This window comes from Neolamprologus multifasciatus, chromosome 14 (genome assembly GCF_963576455.1).
Source record: "Neolamprologus multifasciatus chromosome 14, fNeoMul1.2, whole genome shotgun sequence".
NCBI classification, from domain to species: Eukaryota; Metazoa; Chordata; class Actinopteri; order Cichliformes; family Cichlidae; genus Neolamprologus; species Neolamprologus multifasciatus.
This window is the reverse complement of record NC_140452.1, coordinates 39,422,924-39,446,078: the sequence shown is the minus strand read 5'-3', so window position 1 is coordinate 39,446,078 and position 23,155 is coordinate 39,422,924. Positions and strand designations below refer to the sequence as shown.

Here is a 23,155-nt window from a genome sequence, read left to right as displayed (position 1 = left end):
CAGCCATTGTAATTTTACGGATCGTAAGAAATCTAAAGCGTAGCGAGTCATATAGTTTTTAACGCGGCATTTTAAAACACTACCAATATAATTATAGATTCAAAGATAACGTCTACTGCCGAAGGACTCAAGTAAAAAGACGCGCCAAACGAAGATTGTATTTTCCACCTCAGACGTGAAGCTTGGCGGAGGGATTTAACCGAATTTAGCATACGTTTTTAACGAAAAATTCGCCGTATAAATCCGCACCCAGATTTCTGTCAAACATCTTTGTTTCATAGTGCGTGTCCGACTTTTTCTTAGGTCTGTGCCCTTATTTAGATGGCAAGCTTCCCAGATTCTGTGAACGAAAATGATATAGGTAAGTAAAACATTTTACATGTATTTTTGTGAATGCAGGTGAGAACGCTGAACGATGTCCTGGTATTTTAGTCTTAGTGCTTTTTATCTAATGCCGAACTGTAAAACTTTTTTTTGTTTCCACCAGACTATGTGGACTTTCAAAACATTGTTACTAAATAAGATGTCGAATTAGTGGCTACTTAGCTTAAATCGGTAAAGCAAAGTTTAATTAAGTTAAGAGATGTCGTTTATTTGTCAGTGTTTCTTGGGTTTATATCCCTGCTGTTATATTAGCTCAGTGCGGTTGGTTATTTCGATGCATATCCACGATAAAGCCATTTTATACGTTAGTGCAGCGTTTCCCTGTTGCTGGTTTGCTGATACAAACACTGGCTGAGAGCCATTCTTCCTTCAACTGCGAGAACCATAGCCGCCCAGGGATGTACGTGCGTGCTTGCACGCCAACGTTGCATGGCTAATAAACCGAGCTCGTAGCTTTAGCATGTTAACTGTATTACTTTTATTTATTGCTTATTTATTAGCTATAACCGTAGTTAGGTACTAAACGTCTTATTTAATCCTAAAATCAGAATTGATAAACGTCAGCCCCATGTAGGCCTTTAGTGGTTTACTTAATGCACGTACCTTCACACATTCTTGCACCCAAAAAGGCAACCTTCATAACTGTATAGACGTTGTCGGAGTTATATTTATCTACTCACTCGTGTACACAATGCAGTATTTGTTTTATTGTTGCTGTTATTTTACTTGTTGCAAAAATGTGTTGACATTAACTTATATATTGGTTTTACCAAGTAACCCCGATACATATACAGACCTGAACACAAAGCACAAAGATTCCATTTTGTGCGCTATGTGAAGAATGCAGTTATGAAACTGCCAGTATGTTGTGTGTCCGGAATTTAAGACTTAAGTTAACCAAAGGTTACTTTGCCACGTAGACTTTGATATCCTGTAGAAATGGACTTTACATTTCCAAACGTAAAAAGTTAATAGTGGATCTGCGGAGGTTAATTGTAGACAGTTCATATATCAGCGTAAAGCCCATTGTAGCTGAGAGAATATAACGATGTCTCCCCCCCCGTTGTACAAATGGTATGGTTTACACATTAGCCAATCAGGTATCTGCACCAGTGAACAAACTGGGTCTGTGCCAGATAAAGAAGTTAGTTTCATGTGTATTATTTGGGCTGAAAAATGACGCACATTCAGTTTGTTACAGAATGTAGCTGAAAATAGTTATGTTATTGCTTTTTCCAGGTAAGGCAAAGTTCATTGGCGAACTCCTGGTGCCTGTTGCTCCCTTTGACCAGAAGTCTGGGCGTGAAGCTTGGACAGTGGCCTTTGCACCCAATGGTTCCTACTTTGCTTGGTCTCAGGGGCATCGCATTGTCAGGCTTATCCCTTGGACGAAATGCCTGAACAGCTTGTAAGTTTCTTTTGTTTCCCCCCCCCCCCCCCCCCCCCCATGTCATATTTCTCTATATGTTCTTAAAGCACCAAGCACTTTTTATATCACTAGCATAACTACCTTGGTAGTATGTTTGCCCTTTTTTTTTTTTTTATAGTAATGGAGTACATGTTTTCTGTGTTGTTGTTTTGCTTCTTAGATAACCCCCCAACTAATTATAAAAATCTTCAAATTTATGGAAAAAAAATGAGACACTGAGGCTTTTAGGATAATTAATTTAATTATTTTTTGATTGGATTACAATTTAATTTTTGTGCTATCTCATACAACAGAGCATTTACCATTGCTGGGCTGCTTTTGGGGGGCGTATGATTTAATTTTGACATTCATACAGAAGCAGCAGGAATGAGAATCAGCACCTCCAAGTCTGAGGCCATGGTCCTCAGCCAGAAAAGAGTGGATTGCCCACTCGGGTCAGGGATAAGTTGCTGCCCCAAGTGGGGGAGTTCAAGTATCTCATGGTCTTATTTGAGAGGGGAGGGATAGATCAACAGACAGATTGCGGCTTCGGCTACAGTGATGCGGACGCTGTACTGTCCGTTGTACATTGCGTATACAAGTGATGGAAATGAGCTTTATCCGAAGGGTGGCTGGCATCTCTTTTAGAGATGGGGCGAGGAGCTCAGCCATGCAGGAGGGGCTCACAGTTACAGCTGCTCCTCCTCCATGTTGAAAACTGCTTTTAGGTAACAAATGGCTGGTATTGTGGAAATGTGCAAATTCTTGAGATTAACAGCCAGCTGAATTTGGTCATTAGTATTACATTGGTGCATGAGCTGCTGTTCTGTGTTGCAGGATGGAGAGCAGGATGAGTTTTACATGATTACATACACGTAAAACTCTGTATGCTTTCTAGCTGTTTAATTGTCTTCTGAATCAGTCTCTGCCGACCTCAAGCTAAAAGATCAGATGTATTTGTCAGTGCCAAGAACACATGGTTTGAATTACCAGCTCACTCTCTGCTTAATGGGGTGTTTTTCCGCTTACCAGGGTCTTGTGACTCTGAGCCACATGTTGAAGTTATCTTTAGAAAGAAGTGCCTGTTGGGCCCCTGTGACACTAGAGGAAAAGAAGGACAGCAGCCTCTGTGTGATAACACTTGATTTTCTATCTGGAACTGATTGTAAGTAGGCAGTCACCCAGAGGTTGAGGGTGCTGCACACTGAATTACTGTGCAACTACTTGCAATTTCAATTGCAAGGCAATTGTACAGGTTGCTTGATGAGAGGCAACCCGTTGCCACCTAATCTTAGTTGGACTTGTACAGACTGCAGACAATCTCGGACAGATTGGCAAATGTTTGCAAATAATTGCTGGCAAATGTATACACCAAGACAGATTGCAGTGCATTGACATTTAGAGTTGGTCTGTACCATCAAATAATAAAATGCGCAAATGTGGCAGGCATTTTACTTCAAATATAATTAAATTTTAAAGCAGAGAAGAACAACTTGTTTTGTGTTAGATACATACAAGTTAGTTACTGCTAGAATTGTTTATTTATTAAGAATGATGTTGAAATGATGTCAGAGCGAGCGTGACGTTATTGGCAGTAGTGGATGGCTCAAAACTGCAAGCATGGTGCCAAAACTTTGGCTCTGTTATGTAATCTTTTCCATGCAGTCTTTAGAGCCAAGCCCCACCTAGTCCTGCTCTACAGCAATATTGGCGATCAGCTGAGCTGAACTAAACTTAATGGAGCTTCAGAGGCAGTGAAGAGGAGACTTCAAATGCAAGATGCATACAATAATGTATCATGTTTTCCTTTTTACAGAGCAGATTCCAGTGTTTCAGGCTTTTAGTCACATTTCTGCAGAGATGGTACACAGTGAAAACTGTCTTTTGGTAAAATTCATATTTCTTTCTGTCTTCAGTAGGTTGAATTACATACCACATGCAGGGTGGGAAATTAGCTCCTGCCACTGGCCAAATGGGGGTAAATTTATGGATGAGCTTGTAAATTGGAAGAATGCACAAGCCTTCGTGGTGGGTTTAAATTTGAACAGAAAAAACAATTTACACTCCTGACCTGTCGTGGGAAGCGTGGGTTGCTGCTAGTCTGCTCTAAATGCCTTTATTAGAAGAAAGAGCAAAACTCAATGTGGTGTTACATTTCTGTGGCAGATGCAAAATTTTCTCCAGGAACATTTTCTATTTCCACCCCTGACCACATGGCTTTCAAAATGCAGTTATTAATGGGACTGTTAATTTTGGGTACTTGTTAATTAAATTAATCAGTGTAATATTTCCAGTCTCATGCTTTTGCTCTTCAGACACTCAAACAGAACAATAAAAAATAAAAAACAAAAAAAACCCAGAACTAAGTCCTGCATCCACTTGGTGCCATTTGACCAGATATACCACTTTAATATGAAATTATGCAGTGACAAAAAAAATCTTTGTTTAATGAGAGAATCAATATTATAAATATTATATTAACAAAATAGATTCCTAAGAAGTCTTTAATGACATTCTATTTTCTGCTTTCCAACAGTGTTGTGTGCAGTTTGTGCATACAGGCAAAGAGGAATTTTGTTCCATTTAGTGAGGTCAACATCACATTTTGAGTTGGAGTTAATAAATATGTGACATGTTTTACAGCATTGTGGAGTTTAAGTTAATAGTAATACATTTTATAAATGCTTTTCAAGACCTTTCAAGACACCTCACAAGTTCTATTACTCTGCTATTAATGATGCAGTGAACGACAGGTTAGCGTCTCAAAATGGAATTCCAAAAATTGTATGTAGTTTTGGAAATAACAAGGATGCAGTAGTGTGACTGCATTGGTTACATGTAGGATCTCTTTGAACTTTTGATAACTTGTCATTAGATCAATGAAGACTATGTACAAGTTTAAACTGTTTTACAGAACATCTAAGTCACCCTGAAGAAATGTATAACCTCATGATTTTTGATTTTTTTGCCAAATTGAGTCGGTTTGCTATTTGTTTTGAAAATATTTGAAACCACTCAGCTGATGTGTATTGAGTAAAGTATAGATTGTACTTGTAATCTATAGATTCTGGAACATGCGCTTCAACTGGTCTGGTAGCTCTGATCTTTACGCAAACTTTATTTTTGTTGGGTTTTATCATATAGGGTGTGACCATGTAGGATCCTTGACACGTGGCGAGTAACTTTGAGCTAAAAGAAGTGTGTAATTCAAGAGCTGCTGATGTTCTTGGACCTAGAGCACATTTTCTCAGATAACCTCCCCAGTGTGTATTGCTTTGCTCTCAAGTCCAGAATGTATTGAATTTCATTCTTAGCAGGGTTTGGCCCTTCCTCACAGTTTTCTTTATTTAGGTCCAACACCCCATGTGGCTTCCTGCTGAGCAGAAATTCAAAGGGAGACAATCCCATGGAGTCCTAGGGAACTCTGGCAGTGTAAACAACAGAGGGTCCAACCAGCGGTTCCAATTGCATTCATCCTCTTATATGATCTTACGAATCATGGATTTCAAAGGCTTATTCAGCCTCTCCACCAACCCGTCTGTCTGAAGGTGGTAGACACCGGTCTGAACAGATTTAATGGCCAGTAATTCGTACACCTCTTTAGGTGTCCTAGACATAAACAATGTGCCCTGGTCAGTTGGTATCTCTTTCGGCATCCCAACTCAAGAGATGACCTGAAACTGCATGTACCACACTCTTTGCAAGATAAGTGCGCTGTGGCACTGCAAAGGTGCTTTTGGAACGGCCAGCTGGTTCACCAGCTCCACCTTCATTGGAGCTAATTGCTGGAGCTGGCGGGGTCTCCCATGAAGGCCCTGCCATTTCCTCCTCCCCAGAGTCCATGTCGAACGATCTCATGTCACCGCTGAGCTCAGCACAGACCTGTGTCCCTACCAGCCGAGAACACACCCCTACACACTGCCCTATTAGCCTACTGAAACCATGCCAGTTCATTCTCATATTCAATAGGTGCGTGCTAACTGTAGCATTCAGCCTCTAAGTTTTGCCCATATATAAAATTTCCACTGGTACCATAGGATATTTATGAACCATAGCCTGTTGTATAACGCTTTGGCACCTTACCAGTACGCAGTAAGTCTCTCTTGGGTCGGAGGGTTGAACTCTGTGTAAAATACTGAGCTTCAGTAAAGATTCAAGTTGCAGTTATTTATATATCCTATCATCTTAAATCTTCACTCAAAGACACTCAAGTATCTTTGACAGTGTATATATAGATGTATCATATATAAGAGACAAATATTGTTCTTTCAGTATGTTGGCATTATTACATTTGGCTCAATGCTTACATATATGTGGAAAAAACAAATGTACGAGCTGTGATAACTGTTTCTGATGAAGAGTAGACTGATATATGAAATATTCCTTTATTGGGTGAGAAAATCAGACCATGTCATAACTGCTTTAAGTCACACAGAATAGATATCAGAGCCTTAAACAGGCTGACTTCTGCTAAATGGGTCAAACTGGGCAGAAAGTCTACAAACACATAACATCCTTATAGAATATGATGTAACACTATAGATCAACTTACCTCAGAATATAATAATAATAATAATAATAATAATCTTCTCGTTTGGCTCTCAGCGGAGGCGTCGCACTTTTCTCCTCTCCTCCTTACCCTTATCTTCCCTGCTTAGCCTCTGTGTCCTTGTCTGTCTCATGTGCACTACTTTTCCCTGGAACAGTCTCTCACTGTCGTTCTCTAAAACCTAAAAGAGAATTATGGATTTGATCAACTGGTCTCTGAATGCTATTGACACCCTCTTCTCAACGAGAAGTCTGCCCTGGAGGGACTTTCCCTGCCGGATACACGATGGACGGGTGGCAGAACTGGAGAGTCATGTGCCTGGCGGGACTGTCGATCGAGGACGCTGAAGATATCTACCTATTCGGAACCATGATAACGGGGTTCTGATCGGAGCTGGCATGGCCCTGACTTATCGGAGAATTGAGAGAGTGGAACCGGCTGTTCAAACCCCCCCCAAGGCTGCCCGCTGGAATCGAAGCGACGGGACGAGTCGCGACCTCTCACAACGAACGCAGCATGGTTAACACCTTGGAGACGCTTACAGCTGCTGTGAAGGCTCAAAACAACACCATTGAGCGTATGGTGGGATACATCAGAGAGGGCCCTGCTCAAAATGACAACCTTGAGCGAAAGTTGGATCACATCACAGAACGGATCACTGCAGTTGTGAGGTCTCAGAATCAAAAGAATGATAACACCACGGATCAGAAGTTTGATACCATCATGGGGAGGCTCGCGGCTCTCCAACGGGAGATCGAGAGACCAGTATCAGAGTGTTAAAAAGATCAGCTTTGAAAATTCTCGTGAGCTGCTCATATGGAAAGAAAATCAACAAAATCAACAAATTCGGGATCAAAATGCAGACACCACCACGGCGCCAGCTGTAGGCCCAAGGCTGAAGCCGGACAAACACTCCCTGATAACGACTGTGTGATGACTTTTCTCCCCATCCCATGCAAGGCCACCTGGATTGGCTGGAGGACTGTTTACTTAGCCTGATAGGGCGAAGGACACTGTCTCAGCTGAACTATGGACACGCACACACACACACACACTTACACTGATAAGCACTCACTCATCTCCCCTTCCCTTTCCAACGCCTTCGATGCTTGTTACCTCCTGGGAACACGAGGCGGGTCTGGGCCCGCGCTGGCGAGTCGGCGCAGTGGCAGGATGTCTGCTGTGTTGCCTGGGATTACTCCTTATCCCCTACCCAACCCTGTTGCTGGTCACGTGCTCTATAATGTTGTACTGTGGACATTTGTGTGCTTTTCTGTGCAGAGGAGTTTTTTTGTTTCCTGTTCTCATGCTGTCCTCCTGTAGCCCAGCATGAGTAGAGGTCTCTTTTTTTCCTCTTGTACTTTTTCCCATTGTAATGTCCATTTCAGTGGTTTTTCTGTATCAACCGTTCTCTGACTTGTATCCCCATGTGATGTCTGTGTTGTGTGTGTGTAAGGTCGGGGGGCGGGTTCATTCCACTGCAGGGCAACCTACCTATGCATGTGGCGAATAAAATTTGAATTTGAATTTGAATAATGGATTGGATTTATATAGCGCTTTTGAAGGCACCCAAAGCGCTTTACAATGCCACTATTCATTCACTCTCGTATTCACACACTGGTGGAATGCGAGGAGTGAAGGAGGATTTAGTGTTTGTGTTATTACGAGTGCTAAACAAGAAGAGTTTCCAGCTGGTACAGTGGACACATGTGTGACTCCTGTGATTAAAGCATCTTTCTTTCACTTTAACGAGTGAACCGTCAGCTCGTTCAAACACACATTAAAGTCCGTTTGGCTCGACACCACCGAACAGAGGCAGCAATATAACATAGCTAACATTAACAGTGCAGTGAATCCTGCTTGTGCCGTGATATTCAGGACTGTTGTGTTTGTGGATGTATGACTGACTTTAATTATCCACAAAATCATCACATTCTCTGTAAGATTAAGGTCGACTATTGAACAGCGTATATTTTAAAGTAAAGGCTTTAAAACAAAGTTAGTACAAACATCACTAATGTAACATAACTTTGCCGACATGTGGCCAACAGTAATGTTTTGTTCTTCATTATTAAACATTTGTACACAAATAAGTGACATAATATTCAGTACTTACTTTTAAAAGTTTACTCTTCGGGTGCCCCTCTTCCGCTGTTTTTTTCCGGCAAAATTATCCACACCCACCGCCGCGCTATGCATTCTGGGATATGTTGGGCCACGAAGTCTACACCGCCACACCCTCAAAATTCAGGGAAATGAAGGACGCATTTGAGGCTGCATTTCAAGCAGCCTTTGAATTGGGACAGCCTTCGTCACGTCGCTGTGACGTAATTGGCCTTAAAATGCGGCCTTTGAGCCTGCAGACCCTGAATTGGGATACAGCCTAGGTTAGTTGGAGAACGTGGCCGTTGCTCTGCTTCCACCAGCCGCCGTGGCAACGGATGTAGCAGCCCCAGCGACTCACATTTGCCGGGCCACTAGATGGCCCCCTGCCAGGGCTACCGCTGTGTCCAATCTGGTGGGCCGGTGGCAGCAGACACACTGGGTGGTGCCTACCGGAAGCTCCACCACCAACTACTCCAGGACAACCAGCTCCATCAGTTGAGCCAAGCCAAGGAAATTCAGGCCTCCTTCTTTACCCTGTGAAAATTTTTGGGGTGGTTTTACACCGAGATAAACAAACTGGACTGGTCCCTGCTTATAGATGAACTATACAAAAAGGGAGTGTGTCACCTGTTCTTGTTAAGGAAACTAAGATCTCTTGACATCTGCAGTAGATTGCTGCAGTCAATCTTTCCTTTTAAAAACTGGGCCTCATGTATACCCAAGAGCAATTGCCTCCATCCCGCCATCAAATCATGGCTGCTACACAAGTGCAGTGTTGGGAAGGTTACTTTTAAAATGTATTCCATTACAGAATACATGCCCCAAAATGTATTCTGTAACGTATTCCGTTACATTACTCGATGAGAGTAACGTATTCTGAATACTTTGGATTACTTAATATATTATCATGCTGTTTACAACTACATGAATGTACTATTGCTGTGATTTATTACTGTTACTAAATATCCGCGGCTCCGAACCGCAGTAAAGGGACCTCTGGCTAATACGTCAGGTTCGTGTCGGGCTCGTAGCCGAAAACTAGCTTTACTTTATTGTCTGGGTCAACTTTGCTTGCCAGAGACAGAGAGAGGCGTTGAAAGGCTGCTCCAAAGGAACTTATTGTTTTTGGAGGAAAACACGAACACGGTGTACAGTCGAGTCTTAATAGCTTACTTACAACTGGGCTCGTCAGGCTCTCTTCTTGGCTGCAGTGGTTATTATTATATTTACATACTTCCAGCTCCCGTTTCTGCTCGATGACAGCTCGTACTTTTCCTTTTTCTCCCTCCCTCGCTCACAGACACATAACGTGTATGGCAGTCCATTCTCCCTGCAGCACGGACTACACTGCCTATGATGCTACATTCTTTAGAGCTATACCTGTAGCATTCTGCCTATTAGCTTAGCACAACAACAACAGGCGCTCTCTCTCACCCAGAAAACACGCAGAGAGAGAGCGTCACCCTGTAACCATGGCAACCGTAACGCTGCCGCCTGGAACAACAAGAACGTAGCTGTCAAACAAAACCCAAACAGGCCTGACGCGACAATATGAAACAGGGAAGTACCGCCGTGTAATCCATTTATTTCAACAAAGTAACTGTATTCTAAATACCACATTTTTAAACGGTAACTGTAACGGAATACAGTTACTCATATTTTGTATTTTAAATGCGTAACGGCGGTACATGTATTCCGTTACTCCCCAACACTGCACATGTGATACGTCACACTGTGCTCATGGACACATGGTCACTACTGACTAGTACATTGGTTGTATGGATTTAAATAAAACATCATAGCAAGGAATTTGCATCAATGGTTTATCATAATCAAGTTATTTGAGTTACTCTGAATCACTGCAGCTCTACTGGAAACATCTACCAAAGTTAGGCTACATGTTTTAGACTTGTATTAGCTTTTTACCTTTCCTTTCTTTGACCATGTTCCATAATTGACATCCTTCTTTCTCCACTCTTTTTTTGCTGTAGTTCAGTGGGCCATGGAGAAGAGGATACCAATGCCTTGAGCCCTCGGCATTTGTCTCGTGAGAGCAGCAATGGTGGTCAAGTAGTCCCAGCAGCAGGCCAGCCACCAGAACACACCATAGATTGTGGTGATATTGTCTGGGGATTGGCCTTTGGTTCCTCAGTACCAGAAAAGCACAGCCGCTGTGTCAACATTGAGTGGCATCGCTTCAAGTTTGGACAGGATCAGTTGCTCCTGGCAACAGGCCTCAACAATGGTCGCATCAAGATTTGGGATGTTTACACTGGTGAGAACACATCATCATTAATTAGAAGTAGCTCTCTTCAGCTTCACCAGTTGATAATCATGTTAGATAAATGAATCTATGAAATATAAACCCAACTCTGCAAGTGTTGAACATTTTATTTGCATTAGATTTGCATAGGAAATATATCAAAGGTTTAAACTGAGAGACCGTACCATTTGAAGAAAACAAAATGTTGTCATTTTGAATTTAATGGCAGCAGCACATTAAATAAAGTCAGGGGTAGGGTCATGGTTACAACTGTACAAGTTCCTTCTTTTGACAGCCCATAAACATCTGGAAACTGAGTCGACCAGTTGCTGGACTTTTGGGAGAGGATTGTTGTCTCATTTTTGTCTAATACAGGATTCTCTCCACTCAATATTCCTGCATCTTTGACTTATTTTTTTTTTATATTTTTAACTTTATTTCTTGATATGCATGATTAGTTTTTAGATAGCCAAAGATCTGGACTCCAGGCAGGCCAGTTCAGCACTTGGCCTCTTCTCCTTACAAACCCATGCTGTTTTAATAGCTTTAGCGTTACCTTGATGAAGTATTCTATGCCTTTCCTTGAAAAGATGTTTTCTAGATGGAAGCGTATATTTGGGCATATTGGGACCTGATGAATGTAAAAACAAAGAATTGCCAGATTTTTATTTTTTTTTTTACCTGATTTTTGTTTCTGAGAAAAATGAGATCTACATATGAGGGTATTCATTTAAAATTTCGATAGAACAATGTCCTCGTAAGTGGATATCAGGCCCTTGTATTGCAAGATTTATTATTGTGGTCTTAATAACCTGAAATGTGATGTCCACATATGTGGACGCCAGGTCCTAGGAGGTTAATGGTCTTTCCAGATGTGCAAGTTGCCAATTCCATAGGCACTAGTGTTCCCCCATACCGTCAGAAAACTGATCACTGATAACCAGCCAGATGGTCCCTGGGGCACACAATGTTGCCAATTAAGCTAATTAATTTGTTAAATGTTTCTCTAGCTGTTTCCTTGTAGTACCACTAATCTTCCTGTCCCTTGTGATAACCCCATCCCAGTTTCATCAATGCTGCAATTAAAATTTCTCTGTATTATTATAGGATTTTTACCTTAGAGTTTAAAATGCCGCGAAACAACAGTTTAGAGACTTTTTTTTTTTTTTTTTTTAATATTTTCTTTTTGGTATTTGGTTTGTAAATTGGGAAGATATACAAATATACGACCAATTTAAAGCTGGAGATGGAACTAAAGTTCTATAGTTCGGCTTTGCAGTGAACGAACAAAATTTCCAAAAGTATTTATCTGATTAATGTGTGGCTTCTGTGGAATTATAGATGTCGGATTTTGTTCTTAATTGAAAAAAAATTGAAAAAAAGAAAAAAAAAATGTCACTTTGGAGGCACCGTGAGAAATTAGCAGTCTCTCCATCCCACCCAACCCCTAGGGCTAAATGCTCCAAAAGAAAGTCTAGTTGAGGGTTGTTCCTCAAGTCTTTTAATCTACTTTCTTTGGTTTGTTTTCTGTAGGAAAACTGTTGCTGAATCTGATGGATCATACAGATGTAGTTCGAGACTTAACTTTTGCTCCTGATGGCAGTCTGATGCTGGTGTCAGCATCCAGAGATAAGACCCTTCGTGTATGGGATCTCAAAGATGATGGTAAGTGGATGAGCTGTTTTTGACTTTAAAACCAACCTTATTCTTTGCTTTTCTTTCCAGTGCAAATAAGTAATAGCTTCATTTCTTAACTGAGACCATGCTGTTCACAGTTGAGGCCCCTGGTCTTTAAAACCAGAAAAGCAAACAGTGTTTACAGTTACACTGAGTTCACAATGAAGAAGTGAAGTGATATAGTCCTTATTATTATTATTATTATTATTATTATTTTATTTTTTAATGTTGAGAAAATGCAACCTGACATTACCCAGGTGCTGCTTCAAGATTAATTTATGTCAAATAATGCATCTGTTTGCATTCATACTGCTGTTTAGATAGTTAGCAGAGCAGACATCCTGACACACAAAGTCCTGCAGTTTTCCAAAATCCTAGCTGCACATTACTGGATACATATGACCTCTGTGTCTGGTTATTGGTTGACAAATGGGCCAGAATAAGAAAGGGAAGCAATAACAAAGTTCACTAGGAATGGAAGAATTGCAAAAAGCAAAACTAGCTGCAGTAAGCACTTTCCATTGTTTTTAACACTCTGTTTCACATCAGCAATTTGTATGTTGTAACTTCGCTCTTCTCTGCAGCTTGCTGGCAGACCAACAATAGCACAAGCAAGCGTGACCCATAGACCAGTTGTACCACAAACTTTGTAAACTGCCTCTATCTGACAATGGAGCTCTTTGCAGGCCCAACCCCAGAACGCTACCCATGCTGAACCATGAATCCCACTTAAAACACTAACCACATGCTGCCTTGAGAGTATTTGCAGATCTTGGGAGCCTTGGATGCAACACCAGAACCCTGAATCCTTCCATACATTGTGTCAGTTAAAAATGTTAATGCAACAAAGTAATATCGCAAAATAAAAGTGCAGTGTAAATAAGTGTTGTGAAAAGATCAATTGCTTAGTTTTTAGTAGATGAGTAGCAGCAATTTTAGCAAATATGCAGCTAACACTTACCTCTTAACACGGCAGTGGTTCAAAAATATAGTGACCAGTTATTTCTAATCACGATCTTCACGGGAAACTAAATATCCTGGTTAAATATTGATTAAATAAAACAAAAATAATATAAACATGATCAAAATATAAGACTGGCATATAGGTTGTGACAGAAATGTTGCACTGAGAGTAATGAGCCTGGTCATTTTCTCTTGTAGGTAATATGGTGACGGTTTTGAGGGGCCATCAGAACTGGGTGTACTGCAGCGCCTTCTCCCCTGACTCTTCCATTCTGTGCTCGGTTGGTGCAGGAAAGTCGGTGCGTAAACAAGTTCCTTTGTACTTATTTTTATGAGTGTCCTAGCTAATCTTTGTGCAGTTGCTTGTGATCAGTTATGCTCAATCAAACCTCAATTAGACCCCATAACCTCTTTGTCTACCTTTAATATAAACTGTGCTCGGTGTCAACAGTCAAGTGCTTGGATCTAGATTCTGTTTGGCTTTTGTATGCTGTGAAAAAGGGATTTTGTTCTGAAGTATGTATGAAGAAAACAATTGTTTTTATGAATGTTATATAGCTGAAGTTAATCTTTTAGTATGGACATGGAAGTGGGAGAGGCAAAACAAAAAAACTCTTTAATACTGGGGAATGTTTAACTTAAACATAAATTGCCCCAAAAATACTTTTTTCATTTTAAAAAATTCGAAATCATTGTAAATCATTTACAAGTCAAACATGTTGCTGAATAGCAATTCCATGGACTGGCCAGCTTTGGCTAACCTTATGCATAGTATCACAAACCTAGATTACTCTTAACGTGGTGATAGTTTTGTTAGGTTTTATGTCCCTACAGTGTGTGTCTTGCTCTCCTTGTCACAGGTGGTGGTAAAACTCAGTGTGTGATTGGTTTTGAAAGGAGCGCTGCGCTGACATTTTGAGCAGCGGGTGTAAACCATGGACGCACAGTGCGCAATGCCCAAAGGCCTGGCCAGGGGCAGCCTGGCATCCTGACCTGCAAGGTCATTCTGTACGTAGGTGCTGCTCCGTGTCTGTCTACTTCTGCTGTCGCGGTTGCTCTATTTACTTTATTAATTGTAGTTTTAAAACTGTCATGTAAATGGTGGCCCTATGCTCCACCCCCCACCCAAACACACATGCACTGCCATCGCTAAGCAAATAAAAGGGAGCAGCAATACTTTATGCTCTTTCTTTTTTCTTTTTTTTACCTCAACCTTTCTGCCATCATTTTAGGAATTCAGCTGTGAAAAATGTTGTTTCTTTTAACTGAAAAATGATGACAAAAAAAGAAAAGAACCCATACAGAAAGATTAAACAGTAGTATTAGATTGCAAGCTGTATTTTTATAGACCATTAAATAAGGTTTTAACGACCAGCATCATTTATAGTTTCCTATAATTAGTCAGTGGCAGGCCCTAAAGGTTTCATACTCGTACAGTTCTGTGATAAATGCCACAAATCAAAGACATTATTAATAAACATTCTGACCATGGCTGACATTAAAAGAAAAAGTCTTATGCAGATTGTCACTTTTTGCGTGTGAGTGTGTGTTTGTGTGCCTGTATGTGCGTGTTTGTTTGTGTGTGCGGGCACGCGCGAATCGCATGTGCGTGCATATGTGTACTCTGCCAGAGGTATCGATCCTTTGGCCATAAATATTCTTTTCTCTTGCAGTCTCTCTTCGTAGGCTTCTGCCGGAGATGCGAGCCTATTGTAAACACAGTGAACTAAATCTCTGAAAGGGGAAACCAGTGGAGTAACTTTATGTTACCTTAAGTTACTACTTGTTTTATTTTCTCTTTTTTGTGTAGACTTTATTTTTATTAAAATAGTATACATTTAGCTCATTTACTGATGTAATGAAAGATGTATGAATGTAAATTCTAATGTAGAATCTTTACAGTTATATAAATGTTTGATATTTTTATTGTCATTGTAGGAAAGTGTTCATTTGGCATAGTGTTGGTGATGTGTAGCACACTGCACGTTAGCAAGGCTCTGCTATTTATTTTTTCTGCCTGGTTTAAGGTTACAAAGCATTATAGTGACACTGAGCATAATTTGAGCATAACTATTTTTCTGATTTAATTCCTTTTAATTAAATTAATTTAATTTCTAATTGATTTTTGTGCATCTAGTGATAATTAGTGTAAGATAACACATCTATAGTCATACAGTCCAAATCATTCCATGGGCTATAACGTGTCATTCTTTATTGCAGGTGTTGCTATGGAACATGGATAAGTTCACGCTGATCCGAAAGTTGGAGGGACATCACCATGATGTGGTGTCTTGTGAGTTTTCGCCAGATGGAGCATTGTTAGCTACCGCCTCCTATGACACCCGAGTGATTGTCTGGGACCATCATAAGGCCACAGTCCTCCTGGAACTGGGGTAAGAAGAAATCCAAACAACACAGATATTCAATATTATGTTAGTACACATTTGTTTGGTAAACAAAATGTTGCTCTTTTGAGCGGCAGCCCTAAGTAAACTAAAATAAATTAAATCTCCTTTAGAGAAAGTGTTTCAAAAGTCCCCCATTGGCTTTGCCCAACTTATTTCCTTGACGTTGAGGTTTAATTGAGATCAAGGAAATGTGAGATAAGGACTTAGGAAAAGAGAAGAGGAGTGTGCTGAGAATCTGAACGGCTTTACACTAGTCTCCTTAAGAATGTAAAGCTGAGTGTTCGCTGTGTTGAATCTACTGAGACATGATTATTCACCACTAGGTTTTATGCAAGTCATTTAAATGAGAACGGCACTTTTAAAGCAAAAGGAAGTTTTAGAGACATGTTTACTAACATCTGCTGCAGCCCAAAGCTGCCTTTTGACTGGGTTTACTAAAGAGGTGCAGTTTCAGTTTTGTGGGGGAGATGTTATCAGCACATGTATGTTAGCACTTTCTGTGGATGACTGAGTTGTGATCCCAGTGCCAATACTGTGGCTCTGTCCTAAAACTCTTCATTCAGTCCTCACGCTGTGTTGACAAGTGAGCCCCACTTATTGCTCCTCAATAATGCTGCTTTTTTAAAGCAGAAGCAGAAATTAATTAAACTGAGCTGTCTTTTTCTCAGCAGTGCACAAACAGCAAGCAACTTCTCTTTCCTGACTCTTTCCTGAATGTTTGTGAAAACACAGCTATCAATGAATATGTGTAAATGTGTTATATTAATGCCTGAATGTTGCTATGTGCTATAAAAATGTGATCTGTACATTTGCACATGTAGCCAGTGTTATGAAGGTTACTTTTAAAATGTATTCCATTACAGATTACAGAATACATGCCCCAAAATGTATTCTGTAACGTATTCCGTTACGTTACTCAATGAGAGTAACGTATTCTGAATACTTTGGATTATTTAATATATTATCATGCTGTTTACAACTACGTGAATGTACTATTGCTGTGATTTATTACTGTTACTGAAGGTCCGCGGCTCCGAACCGTAGTAAAGGGACCTCTGGCTAATACGGTGGGTTCTGTGTCGGCTCGTAGCCGAAAAATAGCTTTACTTTGTTGTCTGGGTCAACTTTGCTTGCCAGAGACAGAGAGAGGCGTTGAAAGGCTGCTCCAACAGAACGTAGCTGTCAAACAAAACCCAAACAGGCCTGACCCGCCACATTATGAAACAGGGAAGTACCGCTGTGTAATCCATTTATTTCAACAAAGTAACTGTATTCTAAATACCACCTTTTTAAACGGTAACTGTAACGGAATACAGTTACTCATATTTTGTATTTTAAATACGTAACGGCGGTACATGTATTTCGTTACTCCCCAACACTGCATGTAGCACAATAACTTAGTAACTGGAATGGCTTGTGATCTGACATATTTCAGGTGGAATAGTTACAATAATTGACATGAAAAAATATATTGCAATTTGGCCTTCAACACTACTTTTCTTTTGTTAGGGAGGATTTGTTTGTTGTTGAGTGCAATGTTAAAATAAGGTTTACTGTTGCATTACTATCACAATTCACTCATTGGCTAACAAAACTGAAATGATGTTTGCTTAGCAAGCATCATCCTTGCTAAGCATTATGTTATGTATGTGTTGATACAAAAAACAAGGTATCAACCCGACACACTAACTTAACTCTCTAAAATTGACCGATTCAGAGTTGACGTCACAGCTCCGTCAACCAACGTTTTAAATGCTCGCGCACTGCATTAGTGCTGTTGTTGCAGGAAAGTCTGCATTCAACTTTTTGTTTTTTTTTTTCTGGGAAATGCTTTCACATTTTAAGTCTCCACCTCAATCTTCTTCCATCCTTCTGTTTTGCCGTTCATGTTCTTCTTTGTTTCTATTGACTGCAGTCTTGGCAGACGACATAGGCGACACTGCCCCCATAACTTCCTGTTGTGTTTTGCAGTTACATAAACACATTCACGTGGTATTGGTATATAATGCATCAACAAAAATTCTTCATCAACAAATCTTTGTAGTTGACGTCATTGATTATGCAGATGAATCATTGCAGCCATAGTCAGTAGATTTGTTTTTGATACAGCAGTGTGATGTTCAGAAAAAGGAAAATGCAGTTTGTCAACATGCAAACAAACATTTGCATGATCTGCACCACTTTTGTCATGTTGACTATTTTCATGAATGGTCAGATATTCCATTGCAATGCATTATGGGATGGCATTTTCTCCCCTTCTTTGGTTCCAGTGTATAATATGTTAAAGGAGGAAATAAAAGAAGCATTGAAGCTTGTTTCTTTAGTATTTGAGGACTTAGAACAGCTCCTAAGCAAAGTGGACTGTTAGAATCCACCCTGAGATTTCTATAATATTAAGGGGCAAAAGCTTGCCTCACTAGGTTGAGGAGGCAAACCATGTGCTCTAAGGCTTGCAGAGGCCTGCATAAGGCAATTTTTGTGATTTTTATACACTGCACTCTATGTAGTACTGGGTTGATTGTCTGTTATATGTAGCACCATGGTCTTGAAGGAATGCTGTCTCGCTTCACTGTTTACTGCACATGGTTGAAATAAAAATTTAGTCACTTGTTATTCACCCAGAAGCCACCTACTGCATGTCAGTCACTGATTTCTTTCCCCAGCTTCCTATCTTCTGTCCACTGTTCAAACACAATGAAGCCCATAAATATGCTTTATAAAAAGCTATAACGATGTGATGTACAATGAAAAATGTTAAATTATGACTTTTTTCATTCCAAACGGTGAGTTTTAAAATTTGAACCCAAAAAGCTCTATTACTGATGCTCTATAAACTTCTGCTTTTGTCTTCTCCCAGCCACCTCTTCCCCCCTCCTTCACCCATTTTTGCAGGAGGAGCAAATGACCGCTGGGTTCGCTCTGTGAGCTTCTGCCCTGATGGCCGACACATTGCCAGTGTTACAGATGACAGGTAATATTAATATGATTTATTATATATATTTTTTTATTTCTTCTTAAAATCTGTCTGTTTGTTTGTTTTTCACTGTTTTTGTCTGGTCAATGATTTAAAGACAAAGAAGGCGAGAAACAAGAGAATGATCTTTTTTATGCATCAGCATGACCAGTTTCAGCAGCATATAAGCAAGTGGTCTATTTACAATACTTTAGAACACAAAACTAGAATGAGCCATGACAAACCCACATGTGTTTGTCTTTGGGCCTCTCGAGAATATGTTTGTACAGTCAAGAGGCTCTGTTCTCTGTTCATGGCCGATATGTAATAACTGGAGCATAGCAGAAAAGCTTGTCTGGTGCAATTTGATTCTTAAACTTCCAAGAAGACATGAGTGTTGAAGAGAGAGCACAGAGCTACTGTTGGTCTGTTTGGCTTGTCCTGGGTTACATGACTGTAACAAGGTGGCTATCAATTACTCTGACTGCTTCTTCTCCTTCTCGTTTGGCTCTCAGCGGAGGCGGTCGCACTTTTCTCCTCTCCTCCTTACCCTTATCTTCCCTGCTTAGCCTCTCTGTCTTTGTCTGTCTCATGTGCATTACTTTTTTCCCTGGAACAGTCTCTCACTGTCGTTCTCTAAAACCTAAAAGAGAATTATGGATTTGATCAACTGGTCTCTGAATGCTATTGACACCCTCTTCTCAACGAGAAGTCTGGGCTCGGGAGAGCCCGAGTTCCCCCGAGGGACTTTCCCTGCCGGATACACGATGGACGGGTGGCAGACCTGGAGAGTCATGTGCCTGGCGGGACTGTCGATCGAGGACGCTGAAGATATTTACCTATTCGGAACCATGATAACGGGGTTCTTGCTGATCGGAGCTGGCATGGCCCTGACTTATCGGAGAAATAAGAGAGCGGAACCGGCTGTTCAAACCCCCCCAAAGCTGTCCGCTGGAATCGAAGCGACGGGACGAGTCGCGACCTCTCACAACGAACGCAGCATGGTTAACACCTTGGAGACGCTTACAGCTGCTGTGAAGGCTCAAAACAACACCATTGAGCGTATGGTGGGATACATCAGAGAGGGCCCTGCTCAAAATGACAACCTTGAGCGAAAGTTGGATCACATCACAGAACGGATCACTGCAGTTGTGAGGTCTCAGAATCAAAAGAATGATAACACCACGGATCAGAAGTTTGATACCATCATGGGGAGGCTCGCGGCTCTCCAACGGGAGATCGAGAGACCAGTATCAGAGTGTTAAAAGATCAGCTTTGAAAATTCTCAATAAATCAACAAATTCGGGATCAAAATGCAGACACCACCACGGCGCCAGCTGTAGGCCCAAGGCTGAAGCCGGACAAACACTCCCTGATAACGACTGTGTGATGACTTTTCTCCCCATCCCATGCAAGGACACCTGGATTGGCTGGAGGACTGTTTACTTAGCCTGATAGGGCGAAGGACACTGTCTCAGCTGAACTATGGACACGCACACACACACACACACTTACACTGATAAGCACTCACTCATCTCCCCTTCCCTTTCCAACGCCTTCGATGCTTGTTACCTCCTGGGAACACGAGGCGGGTCTGGGCCCGCGCTGGCGAGTCGGCGCAGTGGCAGGATGTCTGCTGTGTTGCCTGGGATTATTCCTCATCCCCCTACCCAACCCTGTGGCTTGTTATGTCTTCATAATGTTGTGCTGTGAACATTCATGTGCTTTTTTTTGTGCAGAGGAGTTTTTTTTGTTTCCTGTTCTCGTGCTGTCCTACCATGGAAGCACAGCATGAGTAGGGGTCTCTTTTTTTCCTCTTGTACCTTCCCATTGTGTGTACATTTCAGTGTTTTTTTCCGTAACTGCCGATCTCCGACTTGTAACCCCCATGTAATGTCTGTGTTATGTGTGTAAGGTCAGGGGGGGGGGGGGGGGGGGGTGTCTCATTTCACTGCGGGGCAACCTGTATGTGACAAATAAATTCTGAATCTGAATCTGCTAACTGTCCAAGCACTGAATTGCTGGGAAAGTGTTGAGGAAGCTTCACAACATCCCCACATTATTATTCAGAATGTTGGAGAAAAATGGGAAGATTGAAAGGTTTAAGACAAATGTGTTAACCAGTCAGAAGTACAGGAAACTATTTGGCTTGGTCACTGGTCAGATATTGGTCTGGTGGTAGCAAAATGTTTGCAGTTTAGGTTGTGACAATTTTTTAATTTTGTTTGTTTCTCTCTCTGCATAGGCTGGTTCGCTTCTGGAGCATTGAGGAAAGGGCTCCTCTGGCGATTGCCTCTGTCTCTAATGGCCTCTGCTGTGCCTTCTCTGCTCAAGGAAGTGTCCTTGCTGCTGGGTAAGATGCCACAACATGTTGGCGATGCTCTGTTAACACACACACATTTGAAGTTAAACTACACCTCGGCACATCCTGACTTTTGATAAGGAAGCCTCATCATTTATTCCTTCAGCTTCCTTGCACCACCTTACTACATTTAGAGCTCTCTGAAATATTAGCTCAGTTTTCTGTTTTTTCTCCTTTTGATTTATGTTTTAGGACTCGTGATGGTAGCGTGCACTTCTGGGAGTGTCCACGTAGCATTGCCAGTCTGCAGCACATGTGCAGAATGGCTCTCCGTCGAGTGATGAGCACCCAGCAGGTGGAGGCGCTGGCCATTCCTGCACTCCTCTGTGACTACCTAACCTACAAAGTCATTTAATCCTTGGCATTGGCTGATCTGACTGCATTTGTATTGGCAACATACTGAAAAACCATTGAAACACTTTTTTTCTGAACAGCTTTTCATAAAACTCTGAACAATCTAAGAAGATCGGGACAGGAAGAAGAAAAGTTTGTTTTTCTGAAAGCCCAGGGTCATGTCTTCGCCAGAGCCCATCACTACCTTATCTTGTACATATTTATTTTTGTAAGTGCTTTTGTAAATGAGTGTACAGGGTCCAGCACATCACCCATACCTGTCAGGTCAATACTGCCAGGTCTCCTCCTCTGTATCAGTGTGGTTATCAGTAATTTTTCGGCTGCTCTTCCATCTGCCTCCAGCTGTCTACCTGCATTATCATTAAGCTCTGCATTAGTTCCACAGACCTGGAATAGGTATTGCATTTAACACAAGCTTTGCAGTGGGGCTTGCTTTTAATGTTAGGTTTTCTTTTCTGCTTTGGTGCGGGAACTAAAGGGAAAAGGTATGGGATGCAGGGTCTTGAAGCCCATTATTTACATCTTATCAATACTAAGGAAATAATGATGCAGACATGGTCTCTTTGGAGGTTTTTCAATTTTTTCTGAAACAGTATTTACACTACCATGGTATACTCGCTCACTGAAAAACTTGTAGCAGCTTTTATTTCTGATGAAAGGACATCATTTGTCAATAAAAAAATGCTAGCTATCAAGCTAGAGCCTGATGAATAGGGTATCCACCATCTTGGTAGTCATCCCTTGGCAAGAAATTGAATGACTCTTAATATTTCTGTCCAAGTTAACAGATGCCGTTTGGGTAAACTGCAAATATTCTGCTAATTTTTCCTCAAACTTGCAGGTGTAACCTACTCACACCCACCCTAGTATGTTTACAGTATGGTTAATTTTTTTCAGTGCCCTGCCTGAGGGTGTTACAGAGACCAGTGTTAGATAAAGCACAGCACCTCTGCTTCTTAACTATTTGTATTTGAACATACAGAATCTGACAGAACCTTGTGTGTAAACACATGACTCTGTCTTTTGTCCATAAACATATCAAAATTTATTTTCTCCTTTTTATATCTACTTCTTGTGTTGAAGATTTGTATTTTATTAATTTGTTCTTGTTCTCCTTAAAACAGCTGCACATCTTTGTGTTGTGTTTTTTTTGTGTGTGTGTGTGGCTCAAATGTAGACTGTTTGTGCTTATGGACTCTGTTTATAGAAACTACAGTAAGCAGTCTTTGCAACCTGGAATAATCCAAAGTAATTAAAACCAATCAACTGCCATTCTGGGCCATGTGGTTGTCAGACCTTCATACTCACTGAACTTGGACAGATGCTGCGTTTTTAGAATCTTCTTGATCATCTTATTGTTTTTAGTTTGTCTGTGAGAAGAGATGGGAGCTCCAGGTGTTTTGTAGGAGGGTGGATGGAGCAGGTGTCAATCATTTGTGGCAATAAGTTCTCTGACAGTGCTAATGCCAAAGTTGTGTCCTTTCATTAGTGTGGAAATGGTAGAGGTTGTTATCACTTCTGATAGTGTTAATTGTGTGAGTGGGATTTAGAATCGTTATGGGTTGGCATTACATGATGTTCATATAGCTGTTACCATTGTGATTAGAGAAATACATTCCTGCCTCAGATGGAGTATAAAGTGGTAAATATTTCCAAAATACATGAATGTATTAATTTCCTGCAATCTCTTTTTTTTTAAATTTTCAATAAAGATGTTTTTTGACATTC

At 40.9% G+C, this 23,155-nt stretch overlaps 1 protein-coding gene across 1 annotated transcript; it reads left to right on the top strand.

The window, feature by feature from the left end:
• On the top strand, positions 1-23,155 carry wsb1 (WD repeat and SOCS box containing 1). Its single transcript, XM_085130769.1, has 9 exons — positions 1-361; positions 1,624-1,792; positions 10,439-10,722; positions 12,244-12,375; positions 13,549-13,649; positions 15,571-15,743; positions 18,616-18,729; positions 20,957-21,064; positions 21,266-23,155. Exons 1-9 carry the CDS (start codon positions 322-324, stop codon positions 21,426-21,428), a joined length of 1,284 nt encoding a protein of 427 aa, XP_084986895.1. The 5' UTR covers positions 1-321; the 3' UTR covers positions 21,429-23,155.

Excerpts from the sequence above, each read along its gene's own strand:
- wsb1 (XM_085130769.1), top strand. The coding sequence starts at position 322 with ATGGCAAGCTTCCCAGATTCTGTGAACGAAAATGATATAG. Across the intron at positions 13,650-15,570 it reads CGGTTGGTGCAGGAAAGTCG|GTGTTGCTATGGAACATGGA; the intron begins GTGCGTAAACAA and ends TCTTTATTGCAG. Across the intron at positions 21,065-21,265 it reads GGAAGTGTCCTTGCTGCTGG|GACTCGTGATGGTAGCGTGC; the intron begins GTAAGATGCCAC and ends TTTATGTTTTAG.